This window comes from Arabidopsis lyrata, assembly GCF_000004255.2.
Source record: "Arabidopsis lyrata subsp. lyrata unplaced genomic scaffold ARALYscaffold_9, whole genome shotgun sequence".
Lineage (NCBI taxonomy): Eukaryota > Viridiplantae > Streptophyta > Magnoliopsida > Brassicales > Brassicaceae > Arabidopsis > Arabidopsis lyrata.
Genome location: NW_003302547.1, coordinates 1411854 through 1428030, shown reverse-complemented (window position 1 = coordinate 1428030; position 16177 = coordinate 1411854). Strand labels below are relative to the sequence as shown.

The 16177-nt window shown below is 33.3% G+C and overlaps 3 protein-coding genes across 3 annotated transcripts; all 3 read left to right on the top strand.

The window, feature by feature from the left end:
• The first annotated feature begins 22 nt into the window (after nt 1–22).
• On the top strand, nt 23–1665 carry LOC110227116. The gene is made up of 2 exons (XM_021020416.1): nt 23–1500; nt 1554–1665. Exons 1-2 carry the CDS (start codon nt 23–25, stop codon nt 1663–1665), a joined length of 1590 nt encoding a protein of 529 aa, XP_020876075.1.
• A 9858-nt stretch (nt 1666–11523) lies between these two features.
• On the top strand, nt 11524–11996 carry LOC9299365 (non-specific lipid-transfer protein 2). The gene has a single exon (XM_002863243.2). The coding sequence runs from the start codon at nt 11591–11593 to the stop codon at nt 11876–11878; it is 288 nt and encodes a 95-aa protein (XP_002863289.1). The 5' UTR covers nt 11524–11590; the 3' UTR covers nt 11879–11996.
• Nucleotides 11997–14432: 2436 nt separating this feature from the next.
• Nucleotides 14433–14908, top strand: LOC110227274 (non-specific lipid-transfer protein 2P-like). Its single transcript, XM_021021016.1, has one exon. It carries the CDS (start codon nt 14520–14522, stop codon nt 14796–14798), a length of 279 nt encoding a protein of 92 aa, XP_020876675.1. The 5' UTR covers nt 14433–14519; the 3' UTR covers nt 14799–14908.
• Nucleotides 14909–16177: the final 1269 nt, after the last annotated feature.

The following is a 16177-nucleotide window of genomic DNA, read 5'->3' as shown; positions in this document are numbered from 1 at the left end:
GTGTGTCACTAGCTTTGACAAAATGGTGAACGCCATGGCAGCTAGTCAAGAGAAATTTTTGCATTCTTGTCTCCAATCGCATGCTAGAGATAATTCTTTACGAAGTGAAGAGTCAATGGTTCTGAGGAGGATTTGGAACTGGTTTTGTGACAATTCATGCCAAGAAAGGATTAATAGTCAGACAAGGCAATTGCATTTGGTTCTTTTTAATCGGCATACTGTCAAGAGTTTCCTCGACGATGTGCTAATTTTTGGTGCAATACAGGTGGTCTCGCATTCGAAAAACCACCAATTAATTGATATTTTTCCTCGTGACAACCTTTTTGTGGACAGAAGGAAGAACATGATAGAAATCAAGTGGGATGCCATCATGAGTAGTGTCGTCTCTTGCGCTGGGTTCTCATTGGAATTTCTCAATGCGCAATATTCTACTTGGTTTTTCCCAGTTTTTGGGCGTTTGGTGTCTCCCTCTCCAGTTTTCATGACATGTGTCTTAGTGGGCAATCAGAACTATATTATTTTGTGGCCGTTGTGGGTTCAAAAAATTTGTGTGTTTCTTCTACACTTATTTACACCAGTGCTGACGTTGCTTTACCCTTCCATTTTGTTTCTATGTGGAGCTGCTCTATGGAGAAATGGAGATATGCGTATCACATCATTGGGGTTATCCTACAAAATCACTACATGTTTTAGGTGGGAGAATTACATGTTGAATCACACTAAGATCGACATTGACGAACTGTTTGAGGATTATACTAAAAGTAAAAATGGTCACATTCTTCTTTTAGTGGGTTCTTTCGGTGTTCGGCTTATTATAGATGGTGTATCGGAGATACTAATTTTACTCCGCCAGAACTTCGTAGTTGTGACGTCCACACCAGCTTGGGTGATTATTTTGTTTCTCTTTCCAGTTTGTTCTAGCGTATTGATCACTACGATCATATTTTCGTCCTCAGTTGAGTTACATGGTGAGGTTTTCAAACAAGCCGGAGCTGTTCGTATTCCACTACATAAGATCAGCTTGGATATGAAGTCAGCATGTAATGCTCATACGAAGATGACACACAAAGCGTTCATGAATATATTGTCATGTTTGGCTCAGTTGCGTTTGACTTGGACCTCAACGTACAAAGCATTACACGTTAGGAGACGTGACTTGGTGTTTGAACCAGGTGACTTTTCATGGATTATGTTCTCAAAAGATTGTTTTCTTCCTCATGATGAATATCGACAAGCATCGGCGTCTTCAACAAAATTAATTCGACACGGAGCTTCTGGGATAAGTCATGGTGACGTATGGAACTTATCTTTAAAGGATACAACTATTCCTTTTCATTTGACGTCTGCAACAATTGGGTTGAAAGAAAAGACCTATGAGGCGATGAGAATATCCATGGAACAAGAAGATCTCTTGGTCACACGTGTTCAGGGAAGCTTGGAAGCCACGATTGTTTTAACGAAGGATCTTTATGAAGAAATTTCTAACAAGTTGCCCGTGAGGTGTAAAAAGAGACTACATGAAATTCTTAAACGAAAGTATTATGAATTGGTAGCCAAAGGATTTCTTTACAGATTTCAGATTCGGGGTCGAATCTTTCTGACCCGGAGAGACCTGATACAGCGTATCTTCACATCATTGATCACCAATTCAGCGACTTTGTTTAAATAATGTAAATGGGCCTTAGGTTCATGGGTTTTAAACCCATATTATATCGACATCGTTTTATATTAGATTAGGGTTTTCGTTTTATGTTTCTTATTTAAAGAGCCGTGAGACTCACTTGTAAATTAGCTTTTGATTATTGAATAAACTAGTTTTAAGAGAGCTTTGTGTAAAGCCTAGAGAGGAGGACTCTCAACCCTAAGAGCTAGTGTTCAAGCCCTGCAAGGAGGACTTGCAAAACCCCGTCGATATCGTTCCCTGGAATCGATCTCGACCTTATCTCTATTGCTTCTTCGTCAAGTTTTGACGTTCTAAGCAAGATCCGTTCGTGAATCCGACTTCTCTTAGAGATCTTGTGTTCTCGTCCGTTATTTAGCTTCTGCTCTCTATCAAAACCTTACCAGGAAAACCCATTGGGACAAAACCATGGTGAAGGAAAAAGAGTACAACACGTATTACTCCCCCTGTTTTGGTCATCCTTGAAAGTCCTTAAGTCTCCGCATTCCAATTTGATGCGTTAGCTTCCTCAATGTCGATGTTGGTAATGCCTTAGTGAATAGGTCGGCTGAATTGTCACTGGATCGGACCTGCACCACTTGAACTTCTCCATCCTTTTGTAGATCATGTGTGAAGAAGAACTTAGGTAGGATGTGCTTCGTCCGATCTCCCTTGATGTAACCTTCTTTGAGCTGAGCGATGCTGGTCGCATTGTCCTCGTACATGACCGTTGGTCCCTTCTCATCGTCCATGCCACAATTAGATCGTATGTGTTGAGTCATCGACCTCAACCACACACACTCACGGCTGGCCTCATGTATTGCCAAGATCTCCGCGTGATTGGATGAAGTGGCTGAGATGGTTTGCTTCATTGAACGCCACAAAATCGCGGTTCCACCGTGTGTAAACACATAACCTGTTTGTGACTTACCATTATGCGGATCTGATTGATAACCTGCATCAGCAAAACCAACTAAACCTTTTTTGTTATGGTTAGTATAGAATAGACCCAAATCAACAGTTCCTTGTAAATAACGTAAAAGATGTTTAATTCCGTTCCAGTGCCTTTGGGTCAGACATGAGCTAACTCTCGATAGGAGGTTCACGGCAAAACAAATGTCTGGTCTAGTGTGGCTAGCCAAGTACATTAAAGCTCCTATGGCACTGATGAGGTATGGCACTTCAGGACCGAGAACTTCTTTCTCGTCCTTCTTTAGACCGAATAGATCACTATCCAATCTGAGGCTTCTCACCACCATTGGGCTGCTCAATGGGTGGGCCTGGTCCATATTGAATCTCTTGAGTACTTTTTCGGTATATGCCTTTTGATGCACAAGGATTCCATTATTCACGTACTCAAGTTGCAATCCCAAACAAAATTTTGTCTTGCCTAGGTCTTTTATCTCGAATTCTTTCTTTAGATATTCGACTGTTTGGGTGATTTCCTCAGAGGTTCCAAGGATGTTCAAATCATCCAAATATACTGCTATTATCACAAATCCTTTGTTTGCAAACTTCTTTATGAAGATACATGGACTGATGGGATCATTCTTATAGCCTTCTTTGACTAGGTACTCACTTAATCTATTGTACCACATGCGCCCACTTTGTTTCAGTCCATAAAGCGATTTGTTCAGCCTTATGCAATATTGGTCTCGAGACCCTTTCTTATCTTTATCTTTGAGCTCAATACCCTCTGGTAATCTCATATATATTTCATTATCCAGTGGACCATATAGATAAGCGGTCACAACATCCACTAACCGCAAATCAAGATTTTCTCTTATTGCCAGACTTATTAAGAATCTAAAAGTCGTTGCATCCACCACATGGGAGTATGTTTCTTCATAATCTATCCCCGGTCTTTGTGAGAATCCTTGTGCTACAAGCCGTGCCTTATGTCTCACGATTTCATTATTCTCATTTCTCTTTCTCACAAAGACCCACTTGTGTCCTACTAGTTTTATCTCATTGAGATCTCATTATTATCTCATTATTATATTGACATGATATGCAAATATTTTATTGAGATCTCATTATTATCTATCCCTTCAGGACCATGAGGATTGGCGTCCCAAATCTCTCTATTCGGTTCCTTAGGGTCTGCCGCGGCCATGGTTTCCTTAACCTCGTTTCCTATTGCACCTTTCTTTGATTTGTGAGGATTTTTATCTTTGGAACCTATTGGTCTACCACGTTTCTTACGTGCGTTAGACTCGGTAGCAACTTCATTGATTCCCTTTTGGACATCAATACGTATTGGTGCATTACAAGCTGGTATGTACGATTTTGTAACTTTCTTTGGGTCAACAAAGGAATCCGGCAATTCATTAGCTAGCTTTTGCAAATTTATTATCTTATGGACCTCTGATTCACATGCCAGAGTCCGAGGATCTTGCCAATTTAAGGACGTTTGATTCCATGATATTTCTTCGACCAGCTTGTTCGTCTCTCCACCTAAAGTAGGAAATTCGGATTCATTAAAATGACAATCCGCATATCTAGCCTTAAATAGATCACCCGTAGTTGGCTCTAGATACTTAGTAATGGTGGGAGAATCAAATCCAACATATATTCCCATCCTCCTTTGAGGTCCCATCTTTGTTCTATGTGGTGGAGCAATCGGTACATGTACGGCACACCCGAAAATCTTTAGATGGGATATGTCTGGCTCATGACCCGTGAGTAATTGGGATGGTGAATATTTATGTTCACTAGATGGCCTTATGCGTATAAGCTCTGATGCATGTAAAACAGCGTATCCCCAAGCGGCTACTGGAAGCTCCGACCTCATGAGTAATGGTCGAGCTATCAATTGAATTCATTTAATGAAGGATTCCGCTAATCCATTCTGTGTATGTACATGTGCCACGGGATGTTCCACACTTACCCCATGGACATACAGTAGTCATTAAACGCTTGGGACGTGAATTCACTGGCATTATCTAGACATATAGTCTTAAGCGGAAAATCTGAAAAATGGGCTCTCAGTCTTATAATCTGGTCCAACAACCTAGCAAACGCTTGGTTTCTAGAGGATAATAAGCACACATGCGACCATCTTGTCGATGCATCAATGAGGACCATGAAATATCTAAATGTCCCACATGGTGGGTGTATTGGTCCACATATATCCCCTTGTATCCTTTCCAGAAAGTTTAAGGTTTCTTTATTAACTTTTGCCGGTGATGGCCTTATAATGAGTTTCCCTTGTGAACATGCTTCACACGTGAGATTCTTAGGGATAACTCTTTTCTCTCTTAGGGTGTGCCCCTTTGAATTAGTTATTAGTTTACGCATCATACTATGACCCGGATGGCCAAGCCGGTCATGTCATAAAGTGAATTTCTCGATGAAATCTTTGTTCATTGCCATATTAGCTTCGATCATATCGATTTTAGCATAGTAGAGACTAGTGGATAATGCGGGTAAAGTCTCTAGGACTTCCTTATGTCCTTTGGTGATCTCAATTATATTTAGGAATTCTTTGTTCCCTTCACCTTTTGTTTCAATATGGAAACCATTCAATCTTATATCTTTAAAACTCAATAAGCTCCTTTTTGAGATGGGTGAATACAAGGCATCGCTTAGTTCAAGATGTGTGCCATTTGGTAATAGAACATGGGCTTGGCCATAGCCCTCAATAAGACTTGCTATACCCGCTATAGTGCTAATATTGGCATTTTTCAAAATGAGATTTAGAAAATATCTCTTATCTTTTAAGATCATGTGGCTTGATCCACTATCAACCACAAGTATCTTCTTGTCCTTAGTCATTTCTTATATGGACAAGAATCATGTTTTAAACATAAAGTAATATAAAATAAATTCAAGGAAATAACAATTAATGAACACATAAAACGGCAAAGAACACACAAAGGTTTTGATGTCGAAATCAGATTTACCAACTTGATTCTTTTAGGCAATCAGAAGTTTTATACTCCATTAGATCATCTTGATCATGTTCAAAATTATTTTCACCATCTTTATATATACCAAATGGGCTTTAGGATTCTTCCTTTCACACTCTCTTGATAGAGGTTACAATGATGTTTGGAAGTCCTACATATCTTAGCCCAATGGTTCCCCATTCCATATCTATGACACACTTATTTGGTCGAGTGTTGTGGTTTGGAAATACCACAGCGTCCTCGCCTTCGACCACGGCCAAAATTGGGCTCACAACCATGGTTATAGTGGTTCCCACGGCCGGATGAATTATAGTGGCAACGGCCACGTCCTTTCCATCCACCACGGCCACGGCCGTGTGGTCTATCATTCTGGACGTGGTTAGATTCTTTGGAATTTTTTTCTTATCCTCTACGGCCTTATTGGCATCAAGTAATGGGGTTAATCTATGAGGTCTTAATTTACTTTTTCCCTTCAGTAAGTCATTATTTTGTTCAACTAGCAATAGACTCATCCACAGACTTATAGTCCTAGATTCTGAGACTCTCAATAAGATGGTGGCTAAAATTGCCTTGTATCTATCTTTCTCTCTTGGCATTATTGCCATATGTGATACATTCACCAAGTCCTTTTGACTTTAGGATAATCTTAGTATCCATTGCCCATTTCAAATAATTATCTCCTAAGAGATTTAGGGCAGTAAAATACAAGTTGTAATTCGACATCTACAAGCAAAGAGGTTTAAGTAAAAATCATGTAATCTTTAATGTCATGCGGTATTTAAGACCGAACCATGAATCGATTTTACTTAGGGATTTGACTTTTCCTTTTTTTTTTTTGGATTAAATTTCCTCTTTTGCTTAGGATTAGGGTTTTCCTATTTCACTTAGGGTTTAAGATTTTTAAGATTTCCTTTTTGATTAGGATTTAGAAATTTTTCTATTTCTTAAGGTTTTCCTATCTTGAATAGGTTTTAGGAATTTCCTAATTTAATTAGGATTTAGGGTTTTTTTAGAATTTCCTATTTTCAATAGGATTTAGGATTTTTCTTTTTTATTTAGGTTTTTCTGTTTTATTTAGGATTGAGCTTTCTCTAGGGTTTGGGTTTCTAGGGTTCATGCGATATGAGGGTTTTATTTCTAACAATTTATGCATGCAACCAATCATAGAAACAATCAATCTAAACAATCTAAGCAACCTCAATCAATCGGATTTATTAACTTCGAATTTTAGGGTTTCGATTCGATTTAAGTTTCTTTCAACAATACGATTTAGGTTTTGAATCAATAACTCTCCTAAGAACAAGCGAGCAAAGCAAGCAATAGCAAACACTTTGATTCAAACAATATCCGATTTTTAGGGTTGCGATTTCTTTAGGTTCAAGTTCGATGTTGGTTTTTAGGTTTTAGGGTTTCGGATTTTACCTTTCACCTTATGGGGTTATACGGATATGAACCGGGAGCTAAAGACCTCGGTTTTCGAACTTGATCACGAACGTTGGGAGCTTGGAGGAATCGCGAGCACCTATTGATCCGATCGTAAGCTTATGAGCGAGGCAGACTTAGGTTTTGTGTGAAGGATTTTTTGAATTAGGGTTAGGGATCGTTAAGAGCAAGTCGTGCTGATAACGTGTTATCAATCTCGTGTATTCTTATTTATTAATGAATGAGGTTACAACTTAAATATATACACAATAGGGGAGACAAATCCCAATTGGACTAGGAAACATTAAGCCCACTAAAATTAACATAAACCGTCTTTGGCCTTGGTCGGTTGGGCGAGTCTTTTAGAAGCTAGACATAGGCCTTCTAGAACATGGACATGGGCCACGGTTATGGAGTCCATGTGGTTTACAACACTATTGAATTTACTAATTATTTGATTTTTCTTTTAAAACTATGAGAATGAATTACACTTATAAAAACATATTTTTTTCAATTCGTATTCCTTCAACTCTTTTGCATCATTATTTTACTCGTCACGTCTTGATCAAGAATCTTGAATCTCTTTCTTTACTTTATTGACATTAATTTTATATTTGCCTTGAAAATGCTCTATTGAGTTCATGATTTTGATACTAAAAACATCTCTGATCATAATTGATATATAGCTGAGATTGTTTATTTTTATATTTAATTTTAACTGATTTTTTTTCTATAGATTAGATAATGAAATATTTTTATTTTTATTTGTATTACAATTAATTATTTTGAAATTGGATTGTGTCATACTAGTATTACACCTGGTGCCAGCACCGGAAAACAACATTATATTACAATATCTATATTTATGTAAACATAGATTAACCATGTTTCATGTATTATTTGCTGATTTAGTATTGTCATTTGATATAGTGAGAGAACTGTATTTGAATGAACACAAAATTAATAGTCTTCCAAAAATTTATAATCAAGCCTAGACTTGATAGAATCAAGCGTAGACTTCAATATCATTTCAGAGAATATATATACAGAGGCTAAGGCTGTAAGAAAATAAAAATACTACATGTATTCAAAGACTATTAAAAAAAAGGTTAATATTCAAGGTCTTAGCCACAAAAGTTTTACCACAGTGAAGTTGATTCAACATAGACTCAATGTGTCTCCATGTTCTATTATTTCGTCTTCTACTAAATTCCAATTTTTTCAGTATTTTCAGTCTCTTTAATTTAACGTTTTACCTCTGGTGCTTTCTTTGCTCACGTCTTCTACTTTGTTGCTTTCTCATCTATCCATCAAGGTTGCTTGTTTCTGAGTGGTGCTATCTATAAAACAAAAAGATATTATAATTTAAAAACATACGTACACGCTGTGTAAGAAATATAGAAATTTCAAAACAATTAAAATATTACATAGCAATAAATAGACTAAAAGAAATATAGTATACCAGAGAGTGGTCATATGCCTCATATAAACTCGTCGGAGATTGTTGGCTCCAACAAAGAAATCTTTGGAATTCAGTGTTTAGTACATCACTCATGTTCCAAAACATGTCTCGCACCCAATGATTTAATTATTAACTTGGTTTGAAAAAACCAACATCAACAAAAGATGATCCATGTAAAGAAAAGAAAGGATCAATGAAACGTATATATAGTTTTGGCGATTGTCATGGCTGTCTAGATTGTGGGATTATGGAGGAAGGAATAACTTCTGCTCTAATTTTGATTTTGATTTTCTTAAAGAGTGTAAAGTGATCGTGGAAAGTTTAACTTTTTGTAAACTGCCTTTAAACTTTACTGAAATTTACATCGTTTGACCCAAATCTTGGGAAAAATACTAGATTAACACCCAAATATTGAGGTTTACTAGAACAATACAATTTTTGTGTTAAAAGACCAAATACACATTTTATTTTCAATTTTATTAAAATAAACTAATTAACATATAATAATTAAATAAATTAGAAAATTAGAAAAAAATACAAAATGAAAAAAAAAAACTGAAAAAAAAGAAAACGAAAAAAATACAAAATAAAAAAAAAAAGTATAAATTAAAACAATTATAATATATATAGGGGCTTTTGCAAAAATGCCACTTTTTCAATGCCACTTTTCAAAAATACCCCTTTTTTAAAACTTTATAAAAAATGCTCTTAAAAATATAAGATTTACCCAAATATGTATGTAATATTATTAAAACATACACAAACTACATTTCTATGTATCTAAAATCTTATAAATACTTTATAAATACATTATAAATATATTTTAAATACCTTTAAAAACCTTTAAAATATCTTGTAAAACCTTTGAAAAACCTTAAAAATCCTTTAAAATAACTTGTAAAACCTTTAAAAACACCTTATAAAACCTTATAAATACTTGGATCGAGTCTTCAAGTAGTAGTTACAATCCATAAGTACCTTATAAACCTAATAAAACTTTATAAAAAAATTCAGATTTAAAAAGGGGCATTTTTGAAAATGGACATCTAAAAGGGGCATTTTTGAAAAGGGGCACACCAAAAGAGGTACTTTTAACAATTTCCCTATATATATATATATATATATATATATATATATATATATATAACGAAAATAAAAATATAAAACGAAATAAAAAATTGAAAAAAATATAAAACGAAATAAAAAACTATATATATATATATATATATTTATTTATTTATTTATTTATTTATTTATTCAATTTCTATTTTTTTTTTCGTTTATATATCTAAATAAATAAAAACTTAATCATATATTAACGAAGAGACAGGCACACATGAGCCATTGTATATAAATAAGTCTGTCGCATTAAGAATACGTCTGTCATTATCTTATTATGGAGATTAAAATTCTATTTTCATCAATAAAACTATCATCATACAAAAGATTTTTTTATAACCTATCTGAAATCTATTGTAATAAAAAAAAATCTGTCATAATATATAACATTTCGGTTGCGAGTATATATCATTCTAGCAATTTATATTTTTAAATAATAAATCTGCTATCACACTCCAGATTTTTGTTATTTAAAAAATAACTGTCATAACATAAAATAAATGTGCTATCACTAATGAGTGAAACTAGTAATTATTTTTTCATTAACAAATCTGCTACATTATGACAAATTTTTATTTAAAAAAATATAAGTCTGACGCCACTGAAACAATAAATCTGTCAAAATTACAAAAGTCTGTGGTGTCATCATAAAATAAGTCTGTCGTGAAGGAAAAATCTGTTACAAATAAAATATCTGTCGTAACCTATTTCAAGTAAGTAGGTGGGAAAAAAAAATCTGTCGCAAAAAATCTATCGTCGACAAATAAGTTTGTCATGGAAATTAAATCTGTCACAACTTTTCCTACAGACTTTTCAAATAATTTTTTTTTCCTAATATTTTTTGCCCACGTTTTTATAGTTTATTTAAGGGTAATTTTGACTTTTTTTTATTTCTAACAAAGAGAGAAAGGGTATTATGGTCACGAAGATAACTCATTTAACCCCTAAATTTTTTAAGACACTCTATTAATTAAACTCATAATTTGAGTTAATCTAGTAATTTTCCCTAAAATTTATTCCAGTAAACTTTTATTTTATCGATATACTAATTTATGATTTATTAGTTTTTTGATAAATTTGCCACATGTCATAACATAACTGGCCAAATGACTTGTACTTTATAATATAAAATATATGAGTTATGATGCGAAAAGATAATCGGTGTATGAAAAGTTTCAGTCTCATCATTTAAGGACTCATGCTAAGAAAAATTAAAAGACACTAAAATCTAAACCAAAGACCAGAAAAAGTATATGAAAATAGTATAAGGTAAAACAAAAATGTCATATGTATAGTGCTCATGCAAAAAAAGTATTTGAAGAATTCTATGAGAAGCACAAAATCAAATATCTTTTTATTAATTAGAAAACTAAGTATAGCTAGAAGAAGAGAATGGTGTAGAACATAACCTGTTAGAATTACATGAGAGGTGCATAAATCTTGGAAACCGGCATTGATAATTAGATTCTTCTTCTCCAATGCTTGAATTTTAGACTTGGAAACGAAACACCACTAGTTTCTGCCTTCTGGTTCATTGTCATGACCCAGATTCTTAATTTCTGTTTATTCAATCTAAATATGTAACCCAGTTAACATAAACCAACATCTTTGACAGATTTTTTTTCTTTTTGCTTATTTACTTTACAAATTATTTTATTATTTACAATTAATGTTTGAAGATTTTGAAAACACTTTTTCATATAAAATTTCTACATATTAGATTAGTATTGTACAAATCATATGTAATTAAATATTTACAATTATTATAACTGGCGTTTTAAATTTTTTTATAGTTTTACAGTTTTTCATTAATAATGCACTAAAGTTAAATAAAATGACAAAGACACTAGCTTTACCTAAAAAAAAAGCACCCTTGCCAATTGCAAAACATTACTCCATTTATGACCATACCCTCTATATATAGTTTCCCCTTGAACAATTCATAATCAAAATCTCAAACATTATCAAGTAATTGAAATATAATTCTATAGACGGGAGTCACTAGGCTTACAAGACATGAAATTTATTACATTAGTATTCATCGGTTTCACTATGCTATCTTTGATTCTGACTAAAACAATGATTTTGGGGGAAGAGGAAAACACGACATGCGTTGTGACAGATCTTCAAATATGCAAGTCGGAGGTAACAACCGGAAACCCACGTTCAAAGGAATGTTGCGAAAAACTGAAAGAACAACAGTCGTGTTTGTGTGCGTACTTGAAAGATCCATTGGTTGCTCCATATATTACAGTTGCCAAAATAATCTTAGCATCTTGTGGTATACCTTTTCCTAGTTGTTGAAGCTTCAAACATTAATAACATGATCTATAAATGTTATAATTATCAAAATCATATTTGATAATGTTTATCAAGTCAAGGTTATTAAACTGATATTAATAAAAATACATGTGTTTCCTTATATAGATATATCGTTATTATCGATGTTCTAAATTCAATAAATACTCGTCTTTTGCTCTTTAGTAAAATATGATTTTTCTGTCTAAGTTCTCTCCCTAGACAGAAAATGTAACCATATCAAACTAGAATTTATGACCTTAACTCATGAAAATATAGATCTGGATCATGCGCATGATCAGTTGTGTTAGTCTCATACATCCCATTGACGTTTGCAGTCGTGAAACGAACAGTAGAATCTATGAGCATATTAATAACTTCAACACTAAAGTTTGCGGCTCAGTGTCCAATAAAATTTAACGAGTCAAAATTTAGACTTGGATAATATATTTCTTTTAAGCAAAACTAAATTCAACAAAAATTTAGCCTGAATAACGGGTCAGAATTTGAGTAATTATATTCAATTTCATATATTTTTAAAAAATATATAAATTTATATACTACGATAAAATTTTAAATATTTTAATTTGGAGTATTTAAAAATATTTTTACTTGATATTTAAAAACAAATATCATCAATACTTAATAAATAAAAAAATTAAAAATTATACATATACTAATTTGGTTTTCTTAAAACAAATATATTTTAAAAATATTTATAATAGACGGTGGGTTAAATATAATGTATTAAATGATGGAATGAGTTATGATCCTTATCACTATTTGAATATTTATATTTAAGTTCATACAATTATTTTTAAAAAATTCTTAATTTTATATTCTACAATAAAAAATAAAAAAATATTTTAATTTGGAAAAATTTTAAAATAGTTAAATATAATATTTTAAAGAATATCATAAATATTTAATAAATCAAAAGATAAAAGTTATAAATACTCTAATTTCATTTTTCAAAGCATAAATATTTGAAATATTTAGCAAGCAGCAGGTTAAATGTAATGTATTATATGATAAAAAGAGTTATGATCTTTATAACCGAAACCATGTTAAGATTATATGATGAGATGAGTTAAATAAGGTTTGACACCTCTAAATATTTAAAATTTTGATTCTATAAGTATATATGAAAATAATGAATGATGGATTGTGAACACAATTTTTTCATTGGGATTCTAAAATAAAAATATAGGTACGCACGGGTTTAATTTAATCTTATTATATACCAAAATATGTTTATTATATACACAATTTTTTTTCACTTACTACTACCATATATCAAATACATACGTTTATTTTTAACCAAAAAAACGTAAAAAACCGTAAAAATCGAACTGTAACTAAACCGAATTACATACGGTTTTTATATGGTTTCACTTTCTACAAAACGAAAAAAACGATACTAAACCGAAAAACCGTACCCCACCCCTAATATTTTCTCATCAAACAAAATAAAATAAAATAAAAAATCCTTATATGTCATTGTATTATATAAAGAATTATTAAAATTGTACTATAAAACAAACAATAATCCAACTTTATATAAATATTTAAAAATTAAAATTTCATCTGTGCTGTTCCAGCACGGATTATGATCTAGTATATGAGTTATAGTGCTAAAAGATCTTGAAATTAGACTGTGTCATGCATTTAGTGCATATATGAGTGATGATGCTAGAAGATAATCGATGTCATGAAAAGTTACAGTCTCATCATTTGAGGATACTAAATACTCATGATAAGAAAAAGACGCTAGCTAAAATCTAAACCAATGAACAGAGAAGAAATCTAAAAGTAATGATGTAATATAAGATAACAAAAATGTCATGTGTATAGTGCTCATGCAAAAAAGAGTATTCGAAGAACTATGGTAAGCACAAAATCAAATATCTTTTTATTAATTAGAAAACTAGGTAGCTAGAAGAAGAGAATGGTGTAGAACAGAACATATTAGAATCACATGAGAGGTGCATAAGTTTTGGAAACCAGCATCGATGATTATATTCTTCTTCTCCAGATGCTTGAGAGGCGCCATTTTTACATCTCACTGCCCAAATGTGAATTTTCGACTTGGAAAAGAAACATCACTAGTTGCTGGTTCTTGTCATGATGACCTAGATTTTTAATTCCGGTTTATTCAATGTAAATCCATAACCCGGTTAACATATACACCAACATCTTTGACATAAACTTTTTCTTTTTGTTTCTTTATTTACAAATTTACAATTAATGTTTGAAGATTTTTAAAACACTTTTTAATATAAAATTTCTGTATAGATTAGTATTTTACAAATCCAAAATAAAAAATTAAATATTTACTATTAATATAAATGCCATTGTTTTTTTGGTTTGATGCTTTTACACATTTTCATTAATAATTATGTCACATAGATAGAAAAGGCACTAAAGTTAAATAAATAAATAAAAATGACAAAAGACACTAGCTTTTATAAAAAGAAAAGAAAAGTAAAGCACCCTTGGCTATTGCAAAACATTACTCCATATCTCCATAGACCATACCTTCTATATATAGCTTCACCATCCTTTGAACATTTCATAATCAAAATCTCAAACATTGTCAAGCAATTGAAATATAATTTTATATACAAAGTCACTAAGGTTACTAGATATGAAGTCCATCACATTAGTATTCATCGCTCTCTTTCTATCGTCTCTGGTTCTGACCAAAGGGGAAGAGGAGAACCCATCATGCGTTGTGGAAGATCTTCAAATATGCAAAACAGCGGTAACAACCGGAAGACCACCTTCGACAGAATGTTGCGATAAACTGAAAGAAAAACAAACGTGTTTTTGTGATTACTTAAAAGATCCAAGGGTTAGTCACTATATTACAGCTGCCAAACAGATCTTAGCGGCTTGTGGTATACCGTTTCCTAGTTGTAATTAAAGTTTCAAATAGTTATAACATAATCTATTATAATTCTAAAAATTATATTTGATAATGTTAATCATGTCAAGGTTATTAACCTGATTCAATAAAGTGTTCGATTTTATCCATGCTCAAAATTTAATAACTACTCATCTCTTCTTTTTTTTTGTCATCCGAAATTAATTAAAATTCAAAAGAGCCATTCCTGAGGAATGTTGTTTACATATGTGATATGTTGCGGTTCTGTACGAACTTTTCGTGCCAGATTATCCGCTTTTACATTAGCGCTACGAGAAATTAAAGATAAAGAAAAAGTAGAGAATTCTTCCTTGTCACTCTGAAATTCCTCCAAATACACTGAAAACGCCGGCCATTCGGTTGGAGAAGACACCATCTTCACCAGGTCAGAACAGTCTGTAAAAAACGCTACCTCTTGATTATCTGCACCAATCATGCACTTCATCGCCCAGAGAAGGGCCTCGGCTTCTGTATGTAGGGGAGATAGACTTCTACGGAGGTTGGCAGCTCCCATGGTTGGCGGTTCTCCATTTGATGATGTACAGAACCATCCTGTACCGGAGAACTTATCACTTCCTTTCCATGATCCATCCACAAAACAACGGTACCCCGAATAAGTCGAATCAAGTGAAGCATCCCTCACTCGAGATCGAGTTACCAAATCCACAGAACCCTGATTTTCGTTAATAAGCTCGATTTGAGCTGCATGCCACAATTGTGCCTCTTTTTCCGCTAACCGAAATACCTCTAGTGGATCAATGTCTATATTTTCAAATATTTTCTCATTCCTTGCTTTCCAGATATACCAGATTATCCATGGAAAACTGAGCATCAAATTCCGAAGGTATTCTCCAAAATAAATGATCCAAGTTCGCAAAAATAGATTCTGTGGGAAAAAACCCCATACCTGTGGGAATCTGTGAAAGCGCCCAAATCTGCCGTGCCGGGTGGCACTGGAAGAGTGCGTGATTAATCGTTTCCTCTAGTGCACCACATCTGGCACAACCTGTATCACAGTCAATTCCTCGTTTCCGCAAATTTTCTGTAACCGGTATACAACCCGTTAAAATTTGCCACAAAAAATGGCGTATCTTAGGTGGACACTGCAGTTGCCAAGTATGTGCTTTTAGCGGTTTGATGTCTGGTCCTATAGAAAATATGTTGTTCTCCGTTTTTTCTATCCGTGAAGTATGATATCCCGATTTAACAGTATACTTTCCTGATTTTGTAAAATGCCAACCCATAGTATCTTCCTTAGTTGGCGCACCCACAGGTAGGGCACTTATTATCTCGACATCTTCTGGAGCAAAGGTCGCCTGTAAGAGATCAATATTCCAAAAGTTTGACCGACTATCTATAAGATTGATAACTTTTAAAGA